The following is a 22,396-nucleotide window of genomic DNA, read 5'->3' as shown; positions in this document are numbered from 1 at the left end:
GAAGTGAAGAAAGAAGCAGATACAATTGAAAATGAAAGGCACAGCTATCATTGAGTGTAAAAGCAGAGGGACCTAGTTGTATAATTGCACAAGCCATTGAACATGGCAGGTTGCGAGCATGGTTCATTAACCAGACTGTTTCATGAGTTTAATACCAGCACCATAGAGTCCAAGGGCAAGGAGGTTATCCTGAAAAATAAAAGACCGTAGCTTAGCTTCAGTGGGAGGATTGCATCCAGTTCCAGACACCACTTTTGAGGAAGAATGGTTTCAGCGATGAGTAATTTCAGATATAAAATAGATTAGAGAAGCTGGCATTATTTCCCTTGGAGAAAGAGGGCTGAGAGGAAATCGCATCAAAATGTCAAAAATCATGACAAGCCCAAACAGAATCAACAAAGAGAACTTGGTCCTATTAGAATAGGCGGACGCAAATTTAGGTCGTTTGGCAGAAGGATCAATGACAGCATTAAGGACAACTTTTTTTATGAAGCAACTGCTTAGGGCCTGGAATGTACAGTCTGAGAGTGAGGGAGAGATAGGTTCACTCGAGTGGTTAGGGTCTGGAATGTACTGCTTAAGAACGTGGGGGATACATATACATGGGTGTGATTCTTTGTATTTAATTTGCACATATAGAAAAACCTGAAAGGATGTAAGGGTTTGCGATGGGTAAATGTAAAATTGCTAAACATAATTTTAATGGAAAGTTTGAAATGATTGGGGAGTGAGTACAGCATTGTATGATGAGTCCCACATCCATGTATAAATTTGAATAAACCAGTGTTAGAAGAACCTCAATTTTCATTGCTGAATCAATCAGAGCGTCAGCCACTTCCCTGATGCCTTATGAATGCCCAGTCTTCAGTTGCTGCCTTTGTTCAAAGTCTGTCCCATTTGGCTTGGTGATAGTGGCACACAACACGATGGAGGGTATTCTCAATGTGAAGGCAGGACTTCATCTACACGAAGACTGTGTGGTTGTCACTTTTACTGCTACTATCATGGATAGATGACATAGCGGCAAGCAGATTAATGAGGATGAGGTCAAGTGTGTTTTTCCCTCTTGCTGGTTTCCCTAGGCAGACCCAATCTAGCGGCTGTGTCTTTTAGGATTTGACCAGGTTGATCAGTACTGCTGTTGCTGAGCCACTGTTGGTAGTGGACATTGAAATACCCCACCCAGAGTACATTCTGTGTTTTTGTTACTGTCAGTGCTCTCTCCGAGTGTTGGTCAATGACAACGAGCATAGAGTAGTCACTGCAAGATGGTACTTGGTAATCAGCAGGAGGTTTCCTAGCTCATGTTTGACCTGATGCCATGAGACTTCATGAGGTCCAGAGACAATGTTGAGGACTGCCAGGGCAACCGTATTCCAACTGTACACTGGTGTCCAGCCACCTCGGGGCAGGACATAGGCAGCTGTCTAGGACTTTGTCAGTGAGGTATGATTCTATCAGTATGATTGTATCAGGCTGCTGCTTGACAAGTCTGTGAGGTGAACTATTTGCACAAGCCCTGATTATTATAGTGCCTTTGTTTCAAGCCAATCTCATCTCCTTGCATTTTCTTTCCCCTAGTCTCTAGCTATTTTTAGGGGGTCTATAAACTATTCTCTCCAGTGTCTTCTTTGCTATTTCTTATCTCCATGCAAACGGATTTGACATCTTGATCTTTTGAACCAAGTTCACTTCTCAATATTGTAGTGGTCTCACCTTTCATTCACAGATCTTTTCCAGCTGTTTTTCCTTCCCTTCAGGGAACAATTGGCTTCTACTTACAAGTGAGGAGATCAGCTCCTTTGGTTGAGAGAAATGAACAACACTTCTCACTCACATGCAATTCAATTCATCGAATGTTTGCACTCAAAAATGTTGCTTTTTCGAAAGCAATGCAATGCGGTAGCAAAGGATAAAGTACCAACTGGACATGAGATATTACAGCGTTAAGCTCATAGAAGTTACTGCTCATATGCTTCATATAAATTGAATTAAAATTAGGAGGTAACTGACAATGATAAAATAACTTCTGCTGGAAAAACCGCGTGGATTAATATGGTGCATGTTTTTATAATGATGATTAGATTTCCTGGCTTGTTTCTAAAAGATCTCCAATTATTTTAATCATTGGGCAAACAGACTGAACATTATCAAAAATTATAGACACACTCTTTGACAGTACTAACTGTCACTTCAGGTTACGCAATGTCTGAATTTTTTTTTTGTTGATGACCTGTACAATAAGTGTTCTGGAAGTGGGACCTTTTGTGAAATAATATGATAAAATAATGTAATTATTTCTGCCTATTCTGAAAATTGTTGTGTAAAGATTCTTGCATAAGAAATGCTTCAGAGTCAACCAGCAGTTTTCTGGTTTTTGCCAATTTAGAAATTGAGAATACGTCACGTTTTGGGAAAGGAAAATTCACCCGCAGAATCCATCAATGATGAACATATTTGCTGAATTACGATTTATAGTCTAGTAACTGATTAAAATAAGAAATAGTAATCATTTATTTTGATGAGCTTTGTGTTCTTTGCTATAAGAAAATGTAAAAAAAATTGATCAGTAATTGAATTGATAAGACAAACTATGTGTTTTTACATAAACAATGTTTGTGTGTTTTAGGTACAGGAATGGCTGTGTTTGACCTGCCAAACACAACGAGCTCTAAGTGGACAACTGGGAGATCTTGGGAAAATGCCACCTCCCCTTCCAATTTCATCAAAACCGAAGCAAACTGTTCCTGCTCAGTCTGGACCCAAGCAATCTCAGAAAGATCCATCTTCCACAGGTTCTTCAAAACCTTCAGCAGAGCCACCAACTATTCCTCAGCCAAAAGAAACACAGCCAGAAAAGGTAAGCCCCATGATAACTGCTTTAAAAGAAGCGGAGAAGAAGGAAATGGCATTGAAACCTGCTGCCAAATCAGTAGAAGCTCCAATTGTGGTCAAACAGGAGAAAACTTTGGATCAGGATTTGAACATTACAAAACAAAAGCCTGCAACAGATGAAGAAAAGAGACTTCCACCTGAACCAGTGGCAAAAGAAGATGCTGTTCAACAAGTGGAAAAAACTACTGCACCAAAGAAAATGGAACCAGAAAATGAGAAAGAGGTAACAGAAATAAAGACAGTAAAATCTGAAGATGTCCCACCTGATACAGCAGTTCAAAAACAGCCTTCTGAAGTCATGAAGGTGCAGAATGAGCAGCTAAAAGCACCTGATTTAGCACAGACTGACAAAGAAAAAGTTACAATGGTGAGTAAACATCTTACTTCTGTTAATTTCCTATTATTATCAAGAATTAATTGAATCATAGACTCCCCGCAGTGCAAACAGAGGCCATTTGGCCAATTGAGTCCACATCGACCGTCCAAAGAGCATCCTAACCAGACACCCACCATATCCCTGTAAGCCCACACTTACTATGGCTGAACCACTTAACCTGCACATCCCTAGACTGTGGGAGGAAACCAGAGCAGACACGGGGAGAACCTACAAACTCCACACAGATAGTCACTTGAGGCTGGAATCGAACCTGGGTCCCTGGCACTGTGAGGCAGCAGTGCCACCCAAATCCTGGACAGTTTCATGGAAGTTCTCCAAATGGAGTAGAAATTGGCATTTGAGTGTAATTTAGCACAATGTTGACCTGTTCAATGCTGGGGCTACCTGCCCCAAATATGGACTTTAAAATAAAATGATAAACCTATTCACAAGGTATAGCTTGTAGCATTTAATTAGGAAGTAACTTCAGGTGAAGGAAACCTTGAACCCTCAGCAGTCCCTACGGCTGACAGCTGGAGGCAAGCTGTTTCTTCAAATCTTTTCACGGAACCCTGAGGCACACTAACTCATTGTAATCAACTGTCCCACAGTATTGTTCTTGAAATACTCCCCAGGGACAATGCAACAAGACTAACTGCCTATAGTGTGTGAATGACAATGCATAAGCTCTCTCCACAGTCTTCTAGTGTGGAGAATCTGAGTGAAGAAATTCCTCCTCATTTCAGTCCTAAGTCATCTAGCACTTATTCTGGACCTTTTCTCCTCATTCAAATTTCCCAGCCAAGGGAAAACACTCTTCCTGTATCTACCTTGTCAATCCCTGTAAGCATTTTCTAAGTTTCAATTAATCACTTATTGTTGCTGTAAACTACAGAGAAGACAGGCTCAGTATCCTCAGTCTCTCCTTAGACAGTTCCTCCTTCCCAGGACTTGGCCATCACAGGGATCATTCCAGCCTCGCTCCCTCAAATCTCAGATATATCCTTCCTTAGGTAAGGAGACTAAAACTGAATACAACAGTCCAGGTATAATCCCCATACAATTTCAGAAAGACTGCTGTACACTTCTACTCACGTTGCTTTCATAAAGGCCACCATTCCAAAGCAGGGGCTCTAGTGGCACAGTATTAGTGTCCCTACCTGTAGATCAGGAGGCCCAGGTTCAAGTCCCACTTGCTCCAAAATCATAAAGATGTACAGCATGGAAACAGACCCTTCAGTCCAATTCATCCAAGCCAACCAGATATCCTAAATTAACCTAGTCCCATTTGGCCCATATCCTTCTGAACCCTTTCTATTCATATACCCATCTAGATGCCTTTTAAATGTTGTAATTGTACCACCCTCCACCACTTCCTCTGGCAGCTCATTCCATACACACACCACCCTCTGTGTGAAAACGTTACCCTTTAGGTCCCTTTTAAATCTTTCCCCTCTCACCTTAAACCTATCCCCCCTAGTTTTGGACTTCCCATCCCAGGGAAAAGGCCTTGACTATTCATCCTATCCATGCCCCTCATGATTTTATAAAGCTCTATAATGTCACCCCTCAGCCTCTGACACTCCAGGGAAAATAGCCCCAGCCTATTTAGCCTCTCCCTATAGCTCAAACGCTGGCAATATGTTTGTATAAAAAAATCTCTGAACAGATTGATTAGGCAAATATCAAACATTTAGAAGCCAAGTAATGTAGATGCTTGAGATCTGAAGTTTAAAAAAAACAGAAAGTGCTAGAGAAACTCACCAGGTCTGACAGCATTTGAAGAGCGATAAACAGAGTTAACATTTTGAGTCTGACTTTTGCTTCCAACATTCCATTTGCCTTCCTACTTACCACACCTACATTTTAGCTTTCATGGGCTTATCAACAAGGACATTCAGGTTCTTTTGAGCATCATCACTTCTCTGATGATTTAAGAAATGCCAGGGAGTTTGTTTTTCATATCAGGTGAACACTTTCACATGTTTCTATGCTACAACCCACTTGCCATCACCCTACACTCTCAGTTAGCCTGTTTAAATCGCCTTGTCATCTCTTTTCATCCTCCTCACTGCTCACATTGCCACCTCATTTTGCGTCATCAGTAAACTTGGAAGCTTTACATTTGGTTCCTACATCCACATTGTTGATCTCGATTGTGCAGAGAAAATGTCTTTGATCATTGTCCCCACGAGCTATCTGTAGCATTCTGCTGAACATCACTTGCCAGTTTTGTCAGAATAGCTCATTTTTTTCTGTTCATTATAAAAGGTGAGAGTAATTTAACTTGTTATTACTCGTGATGGTAAATAATAATTTTAAGGTTCACTTTGTTGTTGAAGAGCTGTACCAAATTCACTATACAGGCAGGAGATGTGAGTGAAACCAGCAGAGGGCGGAAGATGAAAGTGAATGGATGCAGAGGCAGCAGCTGACACTGATATCTACAACAGTTCAGATGAGATGGAGAAAACTAACAACTGCTCCAAGGGCTGGGAGCAGGAAATTTAGGGTTAGCAAAGCCTTCAAGTAGAATTAGGGATGGAGGGCAATAAAATATAGTTGGAGGGATTGTGCAACGTCAAAGTAAAGTTGAGTTGCTTAGTTGAAGTGACCAGTATTAATTCAATCACAAGATGTTTACGGGTTTTAGTAGGCAAGATATTTAATGGAAACTCCACTGAGTGAGTAACGACCCCAAAATTGTATACAGGACATGTGCTTTGTGAAAAAAACAAACTGACCTCCATGTAATTACCCTCAGAAAGTTGGCAAGTGCTCGAATGTTCTGACCGCACAGATATGTGAAGGACCAGCTCTTGTCTCTGAATATAATGTTGTATCAGAAAGCCCAATCCTTGCTAATACATGGAACTTTATGAAAGGACAAGTCTTTAAATCAATCCCCCAAGTGAGTGACTGCAACTGTAGGAAATTGCAGATACATTTCAACACACTTTTACTGTGTAGACTCCAAAGCTATGAGGCCTCTGATAGAGCTAACAGCCTTAAATGGCAAGTGAGTTGGTGGCCAATTAGGAAGCTGAGGCTGCCTGGTGGAAGATTGCACGGATGACAAACTGGGCTCACACCACCACCCCCCCCACCCCCAACTGGGTGCCAATGTTGGGATCTCAAACCCCACAGGAAGTTCCACTCTGTGTGTGTCAGAATAGTAATGTTGCTGTTGTTTTATCAGGAACTGAATTTGCCTCCTTGGCATTTCTTTGATCTTGAGGTTTGTTGGTGTTGACCATTCATGAGTTGAGAGGTAATAACTGAAACATTGCCAAAGAAGTTATTCCTTCAGTACTTTCCAATTCTTGGTTAACAGATATATGACTCCTGGTGACGAATACTCAGAAGCAATTCCTTCTTGAATGATATAAGCATTTGATTATCGTTAGGAAGAGTAAAGAAATAGAAATGTAAGTCAATGCTGGAGAATGTTACGGTTCATGATAGTGAATCAATGATTGCAGCAATCAAACTGAGAAGAGGAAGAAATATGTCAAAATACTAAACTAAAACAATTTTGAAAAAGTAACGACAAGAGCACAGGAAATGAACTGAAAATAAGCAAACAGGAACATTGCAGAACATAAAGTGAAGCCTGCCTCAATTGACAAGGCTTCTCAGATTTTTTTTGATTTCTAATAAATAACTATATAACCAGAGCTGCACACACAGTTAAACAGAAAAATATCTCTTTCTTACAATAAAACTATAAAACCCGTTATTTCTACAGGTAGAAGTGGAACTGTGGTTATAGAAATGAGAGTGTTTCAGAAACAGCCAGAGATGCAGTGATCAATATGATGCCCAACAATTCTTATTTGACTTGGTAATTAAGACAAATTTGAACAGCTTTCATAACAAATAATTTGATTTGTTGACTGGTAAAAATTCCCTCATTCATATAAAATTCATTTTAGCATTGCTTTGCAGTGTCAAGAGTATAATAAGGACTTTGAACATAGAACATAAAACAGTACAGCACAGTACAGGCCCTTCGGCCCACGATGTTGTGCCGAACTTTTACCCTAATCCTAACGTCTATCTAACCTCCACCCCTACCTTATACTATCATCCATATGCCTATCTAATAGGCGCTTAAATGCCCCTAATGAGGTTGACTCCACTACCCTCTCCAGCAATGCATTCCACGCCCCGACCACTCTCTGAGTAAAGAACCTACCTCTGACGTCTCCCCTATATCTACCTCCACTCACTTTAAAACTATGCCCCCTCCTAATCGCTACCTTCACCCGAGGAAATGGTCTCTGGCTGTCCACTCTATCTATAACTCTGATCATCTTGTACACCTCTATCAAGTCACCTCTCGTCCTTTGTCGTTCTAAAGAGAAAAGCCCTAGCTCTCTCAACCTTTCCTCATAAGACCTTCCCTCCATTCCAGGCAACATCCTGGTAAATCTCCTCTGCACCTTTTCCAATGCTTCCACATCTTTCCTGTAATTGAGGCGACCAGAACGGGACACAATACTCCAGATGTGATCGAACCAGGATTTTGTATAGCTGGAGCATAACTTCACGGCTCTTGAACTCAATCCCTCTATTAATGAAAGCTAACACATCATATGCCTTCTTAACAACTCTATCCACCTGGGTGGCAGCTTTCAGGGAACTGTGAACATGAACGCCAAGATCCCTCTGCTCCTCCACATGCCAAGAATCTTTCTGTTAACCCTGTATTCTGCTTTCAAGTTTGTCCTTCCAAAATTAATCACCTCACACTTTTCAGGGTTAAACTCCATCTGCCACTTCTCAGCCCAGCTCTGCATCCTATCAATGTCCCTTTGTAACCTAGAACAGCCCTCTGCACTGTCCACAATGCAACCCACCTTCGTATTGTCCGCAAACTTGCTAATCCACCCTTCCATTCCTACATCCAAATCATTTACGAAAATCACAAATAGAAGAGGACCCAGAACAGATCCTTGTGATACACCACTCGTAACTGAGCACCATGTTGAATATTTTCTGTCCACTACCACCCTTTGTCTTCTAAGGGTCAGCCAATTCTGAATCCAATCTGCCACATTTCCCCTATCCCATGCCTCCTTACCTTCTGCATGAGCCTACCATGGGGAACCTTATCAAACTCCTTACTTAAATCCATGTATACCACATCCACCACTCTGCCTTCATCCACATGTTTGGTCACCTCTTCAAAGAATTCAATAAGGTTTGTGAGGCATGATCTACCCCTCACAAATCCATGCTGACTATCATGAATCAAACTGTGCCTTTCCAAGTGATCATAAATCCTATCTCTCAGAGCCCTTTCCAATAATTTGCCCACCACTGACGTAAGACTAACTGGCCTGTAATTTCCGGGGTTATCTCTATTCCTTTATTTGAACAAGAGAATGACGTTTACCTCTCTCCAATCTTCCAGAGAAATTTGATACTCCAGAATTACACTGTGATCATGCATTATGTAATTTTTTTTGGGAGTTGCAGTGTACATTTGAATCTCCTCGTGAATTATCAAGCAACATTGTCAGAAAGAATCCAGTTATGGCAGACTGGAGCATTCAAGTTATTTAATGCAGCATGAAACTGGCATCACTTGAAAGGCTGTCAGCAGCAATGAGGCAGCAGCTCAGAACAGAACAAAATCCGACTGAGGGAGCCAGAGAGAAAATCAAATAGACAGAAATAATGGGGGAGCAAAGAGAAACAGCCAGAACATCAATAAAATATATATGGAGGCTAAGAATTTGTATAAGAAGCATGTTTCATGAAAGAAAGGGTTGCTGGTATGCTCGGAAACCAGTAGACAGGGGCAGAGTTTCTACCTAATGGAATACTACATATCTTGTATGTCTATGAATGTAATTCTCCTGCACAGGCTCATGCTCAAAATTCTAAACTGGGGGATAGCCAACTTTAATAAGATCAAATATATTTGGCCAAAAGTGCACATACTTTTAGGTAAATCTTTGTCAAAGCAGTGAGATGTATTCAACCGAGAAATAGGGAGAACGCAGGGCCAACGTGTTCCATAAAAGATAAAGGGTGGGACCAAAAAATCAAGCAAACCCCTGGATATTGAGAACTAGATAAAGGGAGGCTTATGCAGATACCAAGGGCTTGAAACTACAGAAGCTCCAGAGAACAGAATGTGCAAGAGGGATCTTTAAAATGAGATCAGGAGAGCCAATCTGGGCATGATAGGTAATGGCAAGTAAAACAGGTAATGGCTAAATTATTTTTCAAGTACATTGAGGGTAAAAGGATAAAGGAAAGAGTACGGCCCATTAAGAATCACAGTGGTGATTTGTGAATGGAGTTGGAGGATATAGGTTGGTCTAAAAATCAGGGAGAAGGACTGTGATATACTTAAAGAAATTAGCACAGATAGAGAGAGAATGGTCTGAGTGTTTTGGCAGGCTCAAAAGTAGATAAATTTCATATTATGCAGCTAGTCCCATTCTCCAATCCTATATCTGTAGCTGTAAATGATTTAGACTTGAAGGTAGGAGGGTTGATCAGTAAGTTTGCAGATAATACAAAAATTAGTGAGGAGGATAACATTACATTACAGGAGAATATTGATGGTTTGGTCAGTGGCGAATGGAATTCAATGCAGATCATTGTGAAGTGATGCAATTGAGAAGGACAAGTAAGGCAAGGGAATACATGATGAAGGGTCAGACCCTGGGAAGCACTGAGGATCAGATGGACTTTGGTGTGCATGTACACTGATCTCTTAAGGTAGTAGGACAGATAGATAAAGTGGTTAAGAAGGTGTATGGGTTACTTACCTTTATTAGTTGAGGCATAGAGTTTAAGAGCAGGGGGGTGATGCTGAAACTGTATAAACCATAACTTCGGCCACAGCTAGAGTATTGGGTGGTGTTCTGGAATCCACATTACAGGAGGAGTGTGATTGCAGTGAAGAGAGTGTTGTGGAGATTTACTAGGATGTTGCCAAGGCTGGAGGTTTTAGTTATGAAGAGAGATTGGACAGATTGAGGTCGTTACCATGGAGCACAGAGGATTGAGAGGGGACGTGATTGAGATGTATAAAATTATGAATGGCCTGGAGAGGGTATAAAGGAAGAAACTTTTCCCCTAGATTTAAGACCATAAGGCATAGGAGCGGATGTAGGCCATTCAGCCCATCTAGTCTGCTCTGCCATTCAGTGAGATCATGGCTAAACTGCTAATCCTCAAGTCCACTTTCCTGCAATTTCTCCATAACTCCTGATTCCCTTACCAATTAAAAATTTATTGAAGTCAGATTTGAATATACTTAATGATTAAACCTGTACAGAACTCTGGTAACAAATCCCACAGATTCACAACCTTTTGAAAGAAGAAATTCCTCCTCATCTCTATCGTAAATGTGCAAACCCTTATTCTGAAATGACACTCTCTGGTGCCAGACTCTCTCACAAGGGAAACAACCTCTCTGCATCTGTCCTGTCAAGTCCCCTAAGAACCTGGAAGGCTTCAATCAAGGCCTCTCATTCTTCTAAATTCAATGAGTACGGGCTCAATTCACATAAACCTCTCCTCATAAGACAGTCTCTCCGTATCTGGGCAGTTTTACAACCAAACAGTGGAAATGAAATTTAATTAATTTTTCTAGATTGTGTTATGCTTTTTATTTTTTCCTTGACAAGCACTGACACAATATATTGTCACTACTGTGAGTGTGATTGCTGATGGTAACTGTTAAATTATGAGGTAATAGATATAGCTATTTTGACAAGGATTCTGCAGTCAACAATATCTTAAGTTTTGTATAAATATGACATTTATTTTCCCATTGCTTCACGATATCCACAGATGCTCCTGGTGCTGCTAAGGCCCTATATGACAACAGACTAGTGATATTCCGTAACAACTATTGTTTAGATAAAGAATGTTATCGAGTTCACTGGATATGTATTTATTGAATTATTACTGGCAGGCCATCTAGATGAGCACTTTGCAAATTCTATCAATTGGGAATGGATTAATGCTTCACTGAATATAACCATGATGCTATTGTTGCCCTTTTACAGTTTCCTTTAATTTTCACTTATTCCATTAAATTATAATCTCAGAAGATTGTTGCTTCAGCTACTAAGAGATGACCTAAAAATGCAATGAAAACTACATTTAGGCACCTTTTATGGTTACTCTTGGGAGAGATGTAATTCTAAATTAATCGACAATTCTAATCCGTAATATTGTGCCTTTCCTTTTGAAGATTATAAAGAGAGATCCAATATTTAGATAGCCTCAATTTACATTTTTCTTTTTAATGATGAAAGAGCAGTGCTCCAAAAGCTTATGATTTTAAATAAATATGTCGGACTATAACCTGGTGTTGTGTAACTTCTGATAGTCTTATAGAGTGTTAGAGTCATACAACACAGAAACACATCCTTCAGTCCAACCAGTCCATGCAGAACATAATCCCAAACTGAAATACTGAATAATATTGATAAATATTTTGATATAAAATTTTTGCAGCAAATTTGAATTTTCTGTGGAATTCACCACCTGCTGTTGGTTTCTAAAATAAAACAAAGAACTGTAGATGCTGAAGATCTAAAACAAAAACACAACTTGCCAAAGAAACTGAGCAGCTCTGGTAGCATCTGTGGAGCGAAAACAGAGTTAGTGTTTTGAGTCCAGTGACCCTTCTACAGAACTGATAGTAGTTAGGTGGTATTAACGCTGATTACAGGAGTGGAGGAGAAAGGAATGAGCGGATTGGTGGAGATGGAGCTTTCTCTCTTTCTCTCTCTCAGTTTTGTTTCTGCCAAATCACTCACTCCTTTCTCCTCATCCCCCCACATCCATCATCAGCATAAATACCACCGTTTCCCTCACTACTATCAGTTCCAAAGAAGAATAACTGGAATCAAAATGTTAACTTTTTCTTTCTTCACAGATGCATGCCAAACCTGCTGAGTTTCTGTAGCATTTTATGTCTGTTACTGTTGGTCTGTTGTCTGTATAGCAGGATATCTTATTGACTTTAGAAAGTTTTTTGTAATTGTTGAGATTGTAAATTTATGTGGTTAATATTTCTCTTATATGTTACACAATAATTTACTCTTCCAAACAGGAAAAAGAGGAAGAAAAGTCAGACTCATCAGCACTTCAGCAGCAGAAAAGTCCCCAGGGTCTGAGTGACACAGGCTATTCCTCAGATGGCATATCCAGTTCACTGGGTGAAATTCCAACAATCCTTCAAAGCGAAGCTAAAGACTTGCTCAAAGAACCGGCTCTGAAAGATTCCATTTCTCAGGAATGTAGCCCTTCAAGTCCGTCAGATCTTGCCAAGCTGGAAAGTACCGTTCTTTCAATCTTAGAAGCTCAGGCAAATACAGTGCATCACGAGAAGTCAGGCCAACATAAAGATCCTTATGGACTTTATTCTGATCATGAAAGAGAGCGACACAGACCAAGAACCTTATCAATTACACCAGAGTCTTATAGCTCGGATGAAGAAGATCTTGAAGATATTCAGGAAGAAGATGAGGAAGCTTTGGAAGATCATGATCATGAAGATAAATTAGCTAGCAAAGACTATAATGAAAGTTATGGCTCTCAGGGTGATGAAGCATCAAGGAGACAACGATATGATTCTCTTGAAGACAGTAGTGAAAGTGAGCACTCACCTCATCCTCATAGGCAGAGGAAAGTCAGTATTGGGTCATCAAGCAGTGATAGCCAAGGATCTGGTGATGAAGAAGACTTTATTCGAAAACAAATCATTGAGATGAGTGCAGAAGAAGATGCATCAGGTTCTGAAGAAGATGAATATATCAGGAGTCAGCTGAAAGAATTAAGTGGGAAAGGACGCCCAGAGAACAAAGGGCTAACTGTTAAGCACAAACGTCTTTCAAAGCGAAGTAGCAGCAGTCACGATGATGATCCAGGGAGGCGCCATTCATGGCACGATGTAGATGATGATGATGATGATGAAGAAGTGTATGATGAGAGTCCTGAGGCTAAGTACAGAGAGACTAAAAGTCAAGACAATGAAGAATTGTCTCTTTCAGCTGGTGGAGGCCTTAGACGTTTTAAAACAATAGATTTGAACAGTACTATTACAAATAAATACGCAGAAGATGGTTCTGAGATCAAAAAGGATGGATTGTACTACGAAGAAGAACCGGAGCTAGAGATGGAAAGCTTAACTGATTCACCCGAAGATAGATCAAGAGGTGAAGGCTCATCTAGTCTGCATGCCACATCCAGTTTTACACCTGGTACTTCACCTACATCAGTATCATCATTGGATGAAGACAGTGACAGTAGTCCGAGTCATAAGAAGATGCTTGGAGAGAGTAAACAGCAAAGAAAGGCAAGACACAGATCACCTGGTCCTCTGTTGCCTACTATTGAAGACTCTTCTGAAGAAGAAGAATTGCGGGAGGAAGAAGAACTTCTGCGAGAACAAGAAAAACAGCGAGAGTTAGAACAGCAACAAAGAAAGAGTTCAACAAAGAAATCAAAAAAAGATAAAGATGAGCTAAGAGCTCAGAGAAGACGGGAACATCCGAAAACCCCGCCTAGTAATCTCTCACCAATTGAAGATGCTTCACCAACAGAAGAGTTGCGACAAGCAGCAGAAATGGAGGAGTTACATCGCTCTTCATGTTCTGAATATTCCCCCAGCATTGAATCTGAGCCAGAAGGTTTTGAAATACATCCAGAAAAAATTATAGAAGTACAGAAAGTTTATAAATTGCCTACATCAGTGTCACTATATTCTCCTACAGATGAGAATGCAAGTCGCACTATGCACGAAGTTGGTGCTATTAATCAGAAGTCTTTGAAAAGTGCAGAAGAAGCATATGAAGAGATGATGCAGAAAGCGAAATTTCTTAAGAATCAAAAAGAACCTGATGATGTATTTGACAAGGAACCTTTATATGGGGGGATGTTAATCGAAGATTATATCTATGAGTCTCTAGTAGAAGATAACTACAATGAAACAATGGATAACCGTTTTCTTAATACAGGACTGGATACCAGCACTGGTTTGATACAAGAAACTGAAAAGAAATTAAGAAGCCCAGATGAAATTTATGAAGAAATAATGAAGAAAAACACCAATCTCAATGATGCACAATGTTATCATTACAATCTGCCTTTAGGTGTAAACCTTCATCCACATGATTTGCCTTCCTCTGTTTCTGTTGCAAAAGAAACATTTGTTACATTTCCATTGGATGCCAGTGAAGCTTCTACAAAGATTGAGAAACAGTTGTTAGATGCTGATGCTGCTTATGAGGAGATCATGAAGCGACAAAGTGCATTGCTGACTCCTGGCACCAGTCCAACTCAGCTGAGTTCTCCTGACTCCATGTCTGCTGAGTCAGAGGCAACCAACAGCTCTTCATTAACAAGTACAGCTGCTTCAGCTGGGGTGCACGACAAACTGTTAACCTCTTTGCCACTTTCTAGTACAAAGCCAGTTCAAATTTCATCAATAAATAGCACAATGCATGCTATTCCTGATGTCAAAATTACCCAGCACTTTTCCATGGAAGATGACATTGATATGGAATATGGAGAACAATATTGTGTAGATAACAGAGGGATGTCATATGAAACTGCTGAGATTGTACAACACAGCAAACCAGGGACTACAGCCAGCAGTATGGCATCAACATCGACTGTAACGTCCAAAGCTTTTGCAGTTGCCTCTACTATCACCACAACTATCAGCTCTCCAATTTGCTCCACTGGGCCTGTTGGTGGATCAAGGACAACAGATTTTGTTGTCCTTAGTATAACCACAAGCGAAGACAATTACACTTCAACACAGACACCCAGATCTACTGTCAAGACTACGATGACTCCGTTAACTTCCACAACAGGAGGAATGTCTCAAGTACATCCCACTTCAACCACCAGTTCTTCTGGGTTATCAGCTGGATCTGACCATGTACTGATCTCAGTGCCTCCAAATCTAGACAGTTCTGATGTTCTCACTTCCACCGCAGTGACTCCAGTGGTGCCAGAAACTAGCCATCTTTTAGATAAGCAATCTTCTCTGGATAGTATGTCTGATAAAACTATCGCTTTAGTGTCCATGCCTCCAGCCTCAGTGCGGGTTGCTGTTTGTGAATCCTTAGGGATGACAGATCCAACGTCAGTAGTTACATTGCCTGTATCATTACCAGGAAAAGCGAAAATTGCAACCACTTCAAGTCCAGCACCAGGGTTCTCTGTCTCAACAACACTTTCTCCTTCTGTGACCATCACTGCCTCACAAGCACAAATCACAACCAAGGGTCCTTTTCTTCCTTTTGAAATGGGCTCACTCTTCAGTACATCATCATTACATTCTCCTACTCATTCACCACTCCCTCCACCACCACCTCCACCACCCCCTCCTCCTTTACCTCCTCCAACCTTTCCAAAGCCAGTTATCATCCCAAAGAAAAGATCCACAACTGATGTATCAATCTGCAGAATAAATACTTTAGATCAGAGCAGTTTAACAGCAACTGATAAAATATTTCATCCAATGCCACCTCCTGTCCCTCCGAAGCCAGCCTCAATTCCATCAGCACTGGTTTTCACCACAAGACCAACAGATGGAATACGGCCCGCAATTCCACCAAAGCCATCATTTCCTCATCTTCCTATTTCTGTGCATAGACCAAGTGAATCACAACATAAAGCTTTAACCTCGGCTACAACTTTGTCTTTGACCTTGACTTCACCAGGAGATCTCAAGTTGATCTCTCCTACATCTCCTATCTCACCACATTCAAATAAATCTTCTCCAAAGTTAACTATGCATTCCCAAGCTACGTATGTAGTAATCACTCTGCCATCTGAACCCGGTACTCCCACAGAACCTGTCACCTGCCAAGCATCTTCCATCCAATCATCAGTATCCCCTTCAAAACAACATGGTCTATCAAGTCTACCACCGGCCATATCCTTGGCTCACTTTACCAAATCTTTGGAAGCTCAGAAAATAGTTGAAAAGGGAAAAACTGAGACAGTTTATTTTTACCAAAGTTTGGCACGGGGCGTTGTATCAACAGTGGAACATGAAATGTCAGCAGAAGTCTCACAGCCACCAATTTCGATGCTGTATGACAAAGTGCCTGGTAGGGGCACAGTTAGTGTCGCTATTACCATACCTCCTGAAAGAAAATCTTCTGAGCTTCCACAATTTCCAGAAAATGGGAGAACACTAGAGCATATGGCACAGTTCACAAGTGATGTAATTGACCTTCGTACTTTGTCAAATTTAGATGTAGATATGACAGATAATGGGATGGATTTGTCTACTTTCTCTGCAGATGGAGGAAGACATGCTTTAGTCATTGATTCTAGTGGCATACGTCATCTCAGTGCAATTCAGCCTGCCATTATCAATCTAAGTAAAACTGAACCAGATGAACAAATTTCAGTTTCAACACTGGCAATGTCTGCAGGAAGAATGACTGTAGTTACCTGTACAGGTAGCACCACTTTTACTGCAACCACTGACACTTTGGAAGGGCCCATGGACCTTGGCCATTCTGTCCCTATACCACTTCCACTAATGACCAAGGTTGATGAAGCAACATGCAGTGTTGCTCACTGTCAGTCCCCAGCCACAGGCACAGTAGAAGTTCCAATTAACCTGACCTGTACTACCGCTACTTCCATTTCAGGTTGGCCTAACACTAAACCAGTGACCAAAGCTCCTGGTAGCACAATAAATGGATGGACAGATGTGGAACCTGCCGAAGTTGAAGCAGTTGATTTAAGCACCACAAAACCCCATCGAATGATGGTGTCAGTGGATGAATTAACAACTGGAATTGTTACTACAATTGTAGAGGAGGAAGACAAGCCTGTGGATCTCACTGCAGGAAGACGCAATGTTTGCTGTGATATGGTTTACAAATTTCCATTTGGTCGCAGTTGTTCATCATTGACACAGCAACCTGCTTCCACCCTCCCTGAAGATCGTTATGGGTACAGAGATGATCACTATTCATATGGCCATGGTGCAACCCATGGCTACAGAGGATTTGGGAGCATGAAGCCTTCCATGTCTGATACCAACTTGGCTGAAGCTGGTCTGTTTCTGTACAAAAGCAAGCATAGCTTTGACTATTGCAGTAGTAGCACTGATGCAGCCATGGATCTTACTGCAGGAAAACTGACAGCAGGTCAGTATCAAACAGCAACAGATCTTTCGTTAAAATTCAGGCTGCATGGATTCCCTCAACTCATACTGGGCTAATCTCTTTCTGTTGCATCATTTCTAAATCTATTGTTTTTACTTTGATACAAAACTTTAAGCATGCGAAAATGGAATGCAATTTATTTGTTGATTGTTATCTTTGCACACAGCTGCTTGCATGCACTGCATGTTTCTTTTCAGCATTGTTTTTTGCTTCATATGTAATGGCACTATTGATGATGGTGAAGACATGCATGCAAACTTTGCTTAAAGCTCCTGGATGGAATGCCAGTGATTATCCCCACAACTCTATTTGATTATCTAGGAATGAGTTCTGTTTCTGAAACTATAATTACAGGTGAATTAATGGATTATTCTGCAGTTTGTACTCAGCCTCAAGATCACCTCAGCAAGGGAACTTTGAGTTACCCAGAGACACATCAAGTGATTACAGACTCTGGCATGTCACAGTATTCTCAAGCAAGAATAACACCAACTATTGGAAGCCACTATGGCATGCAAAGTGTTTTACGTTCGTCTGGTGGTGTTGTATATTCTTCTGTGGCGTCTCCAATTCCATCCACTTTTGCAATTACTACACAACCAGGTTCAATATTCAGCACTTCTCTTAGTCTCCATAGTAGTGATACAATGCCTTCACTATCAGTATTGCAGCATATTCAGCCAATGCCCAAGTCTTCCAGTTGCTTAACAACAGCTGATACAGGAAGAGAGATAGGTGCTGGGGCTTCTCCAGGTTTAGATACATCTGTGCTTATGCCTAACCTGACAAGAATTTCAACAACGTACCACGACACATCATCTGAGGTCAATTTTATACCGACTGAAACCGATTACATGCAGAAACACAGTATTGAATCTGTAGTGGCTCCCAAGCTCTCACCGGTGACTTCACCTGTATCTGAGGAAAATAAACATCTGTTAATAGAAAGAGAAATGTTGGAGTTTGAGAAGATGAAGCAGATACGTTTAGCTGAGGAGCTGGAACGTGAACGACATGAGATCCAGATATTTCGAGAACAAGAAAAGCTTATTGTTCAGCGAGAACTTCAGGAATTGCAAACAATGAAGCAGCAACTCCTGTATCAGCAAGAGGAAGAGCGGCAAGCTCAGTTTATGATACAGCAAGAGACAATAGCGCAGCAGCAGATGCAGCTTGAACAAATACAGCAACTACAGCAGCAACTACAGCAGCAGCTTGAGGAGCAAAAGATTCGACAAATATATCAGTACACGTATGATCCTTCTGGTTCAACCACACCTCAGACAACAACAGATCAAGTAATGATAGAATCCCAGTATACAACAGCCGAAAATGGTCAGTTCTGGCATGGTCAGGATATTAGTACAACAGCTCCAGCCATGATGGGCCAGGAACCACAGCCATGGTATACTGCTCAGTCAGAAGGCATCCCTCAGCATCTGCCTCAGTCTTGCATGCTGAGCTCAGTGTCAGAAATGTCTTTGAAAGACATTGATGCCAGAGAGGGAAGAGCACTTAGAAAGAGGAGTTCCATGCCCAGGTTGGGAGGTCAATATGGTGATGATCTTGATGGAAAAATGCAGGATCTAAGGTCATACAAAAAGATAGTTGACAGTGGAGTCCAAACTGATGATGAGGAAGGGACAGAAAGATGCTACACTAGTAGAAGAAGAAGAACTAAGAAGAGTGTGGATAGCAGTGTTCAGACTGATGATGAAGATAATCAGGAGGACTGGGACATTCCCATCAGAAGACGAAAGTCTCGTGTTGGGAAATACACTGATGGTGGACCAGAGCTAGAGAAAGCAAAACGGCCACATTTTGCAAAACTCTCTAATATTGCTATGCAGACTGTAGCTGAGATTTCTGTTCAAACTGAACCTGAGGGAATCATACGAACACCTTCCATAAGGGCTCAAGTTGAATCGAAGATAGAAATTATAAAGCACATTTCAGCTCCAGAGAAAACATACAAAGGTGAAAGCTTAGGTTGCCAGACTGAAACAGATTCAGATGGACAAAGTCCCCAATACCTGACTCATAAGGTCATTACAGTTGTATCTCCACAAAAAACTGATAAAAAGCGTCCAACGCCATTAGAGATTGGCTATTCAAATCACCTTCGAGCAGATTCTGCCTTCCAAGTTGTTCCATCCCCACCGAAATCTCCGAAAGTTTTATACTCACCAATCTCACCAATGACCCCAAACAAAGAACTGGAGACAGCATTTGTGCCCTATGAGAAATCCCCTTCAGTTGACAAAACCTCGCAGAAACTAATGGCTCTTGAACCACCAAAAAGTCAGCCTCTAAGCCCTCGGACTATCAAAGTTATTCAGCGATCCATGTCTGATCCAAAACCACTGAGTCCTACAGCGGAAGAAAGCTCTAGGTTACATTTCCAGTATAATGACAGCTACTTGGTAAGCATTCTTCGACCTAATTGTTTCTGATTGCCTATAGCATGAAACATTGCTTTGTATGCACAAGCCTATGGTAAATCCACATGTGGTGATCTGTGAGACTGTAACAGTGGCATCTCATAACACAGCTAACAATCCAGTTAATATGGCTAACTCCCTGTTGCAAACATACATACATTTATAAATATGCGTAGCAATCGGATCTAAATTTTCTAACTTAGTTTGTTTTTTTAATTATTCAGTTTGTAGTGCAACTTTGACTTTATGCAGAATTCAGCAAGGAAATCAAAAATTAAATCATAGATGAAATTTCAAGGGATGTAGCCACTTAAGCGTAAATGCTCGTTTGAAAGGCAAAATCTTGCAGCAGTTCAATAGGTTCAAAAGACTTCTTAACTCCTTGGCAAGCATTGGCAACGTTGAAGATTAGATGGGGGAACTGATACTAATCCTTGTGGAAAATTATTATCTTAGAAGAATATCTGATGCATAGGACAACAAGGAGGTTGTGCTTGCAATAAGCCCAAGGTATCAAAGGTAAGGGTTGAAGTGCCATTCCAATCTTGCAGCTTAAATGTTGTGACTGTTGCCACAGTTATTGAAACCACTGTAGTCATGATCCAGCACTGACAGTTTATCTGGAACACTGACAGTGATGTGATCTGGTGCACTGTCAGTCTGTCCCACTGTCAGTATCCTGGGGGTTACCATTGACCAGAAACTGAGCTGGACATGCAATATAAATATAGTGGCAACAAAAGCAGGTCAGAGGTTAGAAATCCTGCAGCAAGCAACTCATCTCCTGACTCCCCAAAACTTGTCCACCATCAACAAGGCACAAGTCAAGAGTGTGATGTAAATACTTCCCACTTGCCTGGGTGGGTGCAGCTCCAACATCACTCAAGAAGTTTGACACCATCCAGGACAAAGCAGCCCGATTGAGTGACATCGTATCAACAAGCATCCGGCCTCTCCATCACTGACATTCAGTAGCAGCAGTGTATATTATCTTAAAAAGAATAAAAGAATGAAAGAGAAATATGGCACAGGAACCCAGGCCCTTCAGCCCTCCAAGACTGTGCTGATCATCATGCCCTGACTAAAATAGAAAACAAACCTTCTGCCTTTATTCAGTTTGTATCCCTGTATTCCCTCCCTATTCATGTAAACATCCAGATGCCTCTTAAACGTTGCCAATGTGCCTGCTTCCACCACCTCCTCTGGCAGTGATTTCCAGGCTCCTATTACTCTCTGCATGAAAAACTTCCCTCGCACATCCCCCTTAAACTTTTGCCCTGTCACTTTGAATCTGTGCCCTCTTGTAATTGAAACTTCAGCCCTGGGAAAAAGCCTCTGACTATCCACCCTATCTATGCCTCTCATAATTTTGTAGACGTCTATAAGGTCTGCTCTTAGCTGCCTTCTTTCCAGTGAAAACAATGCTCGTCTTTTTAACCTTTCCTCATGGCCAATGCCCTCGAGACTGAGCAACATCCTGGTGAACCTTCTCTGCTCTCTCTCCAAAGCTTCCACGTCCTTCTGCTAATGTGGCAACCAAAACTACACAGAATATTCCAAATGCGGCCTAACAGGGGTTTTATATAGCTGCAGCATGGTTTGCCCACTCTAATACTCCATGCCCCAGCCGATGAAGGTAAGCATGCCATATGCCTTCTTAATCACCTTGGCTACCTGTGTTGCCACTTTTAGGGAAGTGTGGACCTGCACGCAGTGATCTGTCTGTATGTTAATGTTCCTAAGGGCTCTGCCATTAATAGTATAATTCTAAAGGTGCACTGCAAAAGTTCACCAAAGATTCTTAGACAGCACCTTCCAAACCCATAACCACTTCCATCTAGAAAGGACAAGGACAACAGAAATGTGGGAACACCACCCTCTGCAAGTTCCCCTCGAAGCCACTCACCATCCTGTCTTGGAAATATCACTGTTCCTTCACTGTCACTGTGTTAAAATCCTGGAACTCCCTCCCTGAGGGCATTGGGGGTCAGCCTATAGCACATGGACTGCAGCGCTTCAAGAAGGCAGCTCACCCCCACCTTCTCAAGGGTAACTAGGGATGGGTAATAAATGCTGGCCCAGCCCATGATGTCCACATCCTGTGACTGAATAAAAAGAGAAAATTTTTAGAAAAAGTTAATGGAGTTGGCACAGAGGGATCTGACAATTCAGCATGTGGGTAAATCACAATGTGGAAAATCTTAGGCTCCCCTCAGCAGTTGCTGATGATTTTTAACGTGTAAAGTATTCCGAGAAAAAGAATAATGTCCTTGAAAGCAATTACTGCACAACAGAACTTTAGCGATTTTTAGCATGCATAAATAATACTAATGATGCTCTTTTTTGATTTTTTTCTTTCAATCATTAATTATTAAGTGATACAATTCATGTTCATGCAATGTGCATATTCTAATAGAAAAGTAATTTCTTACATCTGTCTGCATAATCCAATTGCAAAACGGAATCTATTTACAGTAGATAGTAGGAACTGCTGATGCTAG

The 22,396-nt window shown here is 41.1% G+C and overlaps 1 protein-coding gene across 1 annotated transcript in view; it reads left to right on the top strand.

Moving 5' to 3' along the window:
• Positions 1–22,396, top strand: part of LOC109922184 (protein piccolo-like) — a 226,100-nt gene that overhangs the window by 40,984 nt on the left and 162,720 nt on the right. Inside the window, exons 5-7 of the mRNA XM_048610189.1 lie at positions 2,630–3,262; positions 12,366–17,436; positions 17,809–19,877. Of these exons, the coding sequence (XP_048466146.1) occupies positions 2,630–3,262; positions 12,366–17,436; positions 17,809–19,877 (7,773 nt within the window). The remainder of the gene's footprint in view (positions 1–2,629; positions 3,263–12,365; positions 17,437–17,808; positions 19,878–22,396) is intronic.

This window comes from Rhincodon typus, chromosome 22, assembly GCF_021869965.1.
Source record: "Rhincodon typus isolate 14 chromosome 22, sRhiTyp1.1, whole genome shotgun sequence".
NCBI classification, from domain to species: domain Eukaryota; kingdom Metazoa; phylum Chordata; class Chondrichthyes; order Orectolobiformes; family Rhincodontidae; genus Rhincodon; species Rhincodon typus.
Note: the sequence above shows the minus strand (reverse complement) of the source record. Positions and strands in the feature narration are given on the sequence as shown.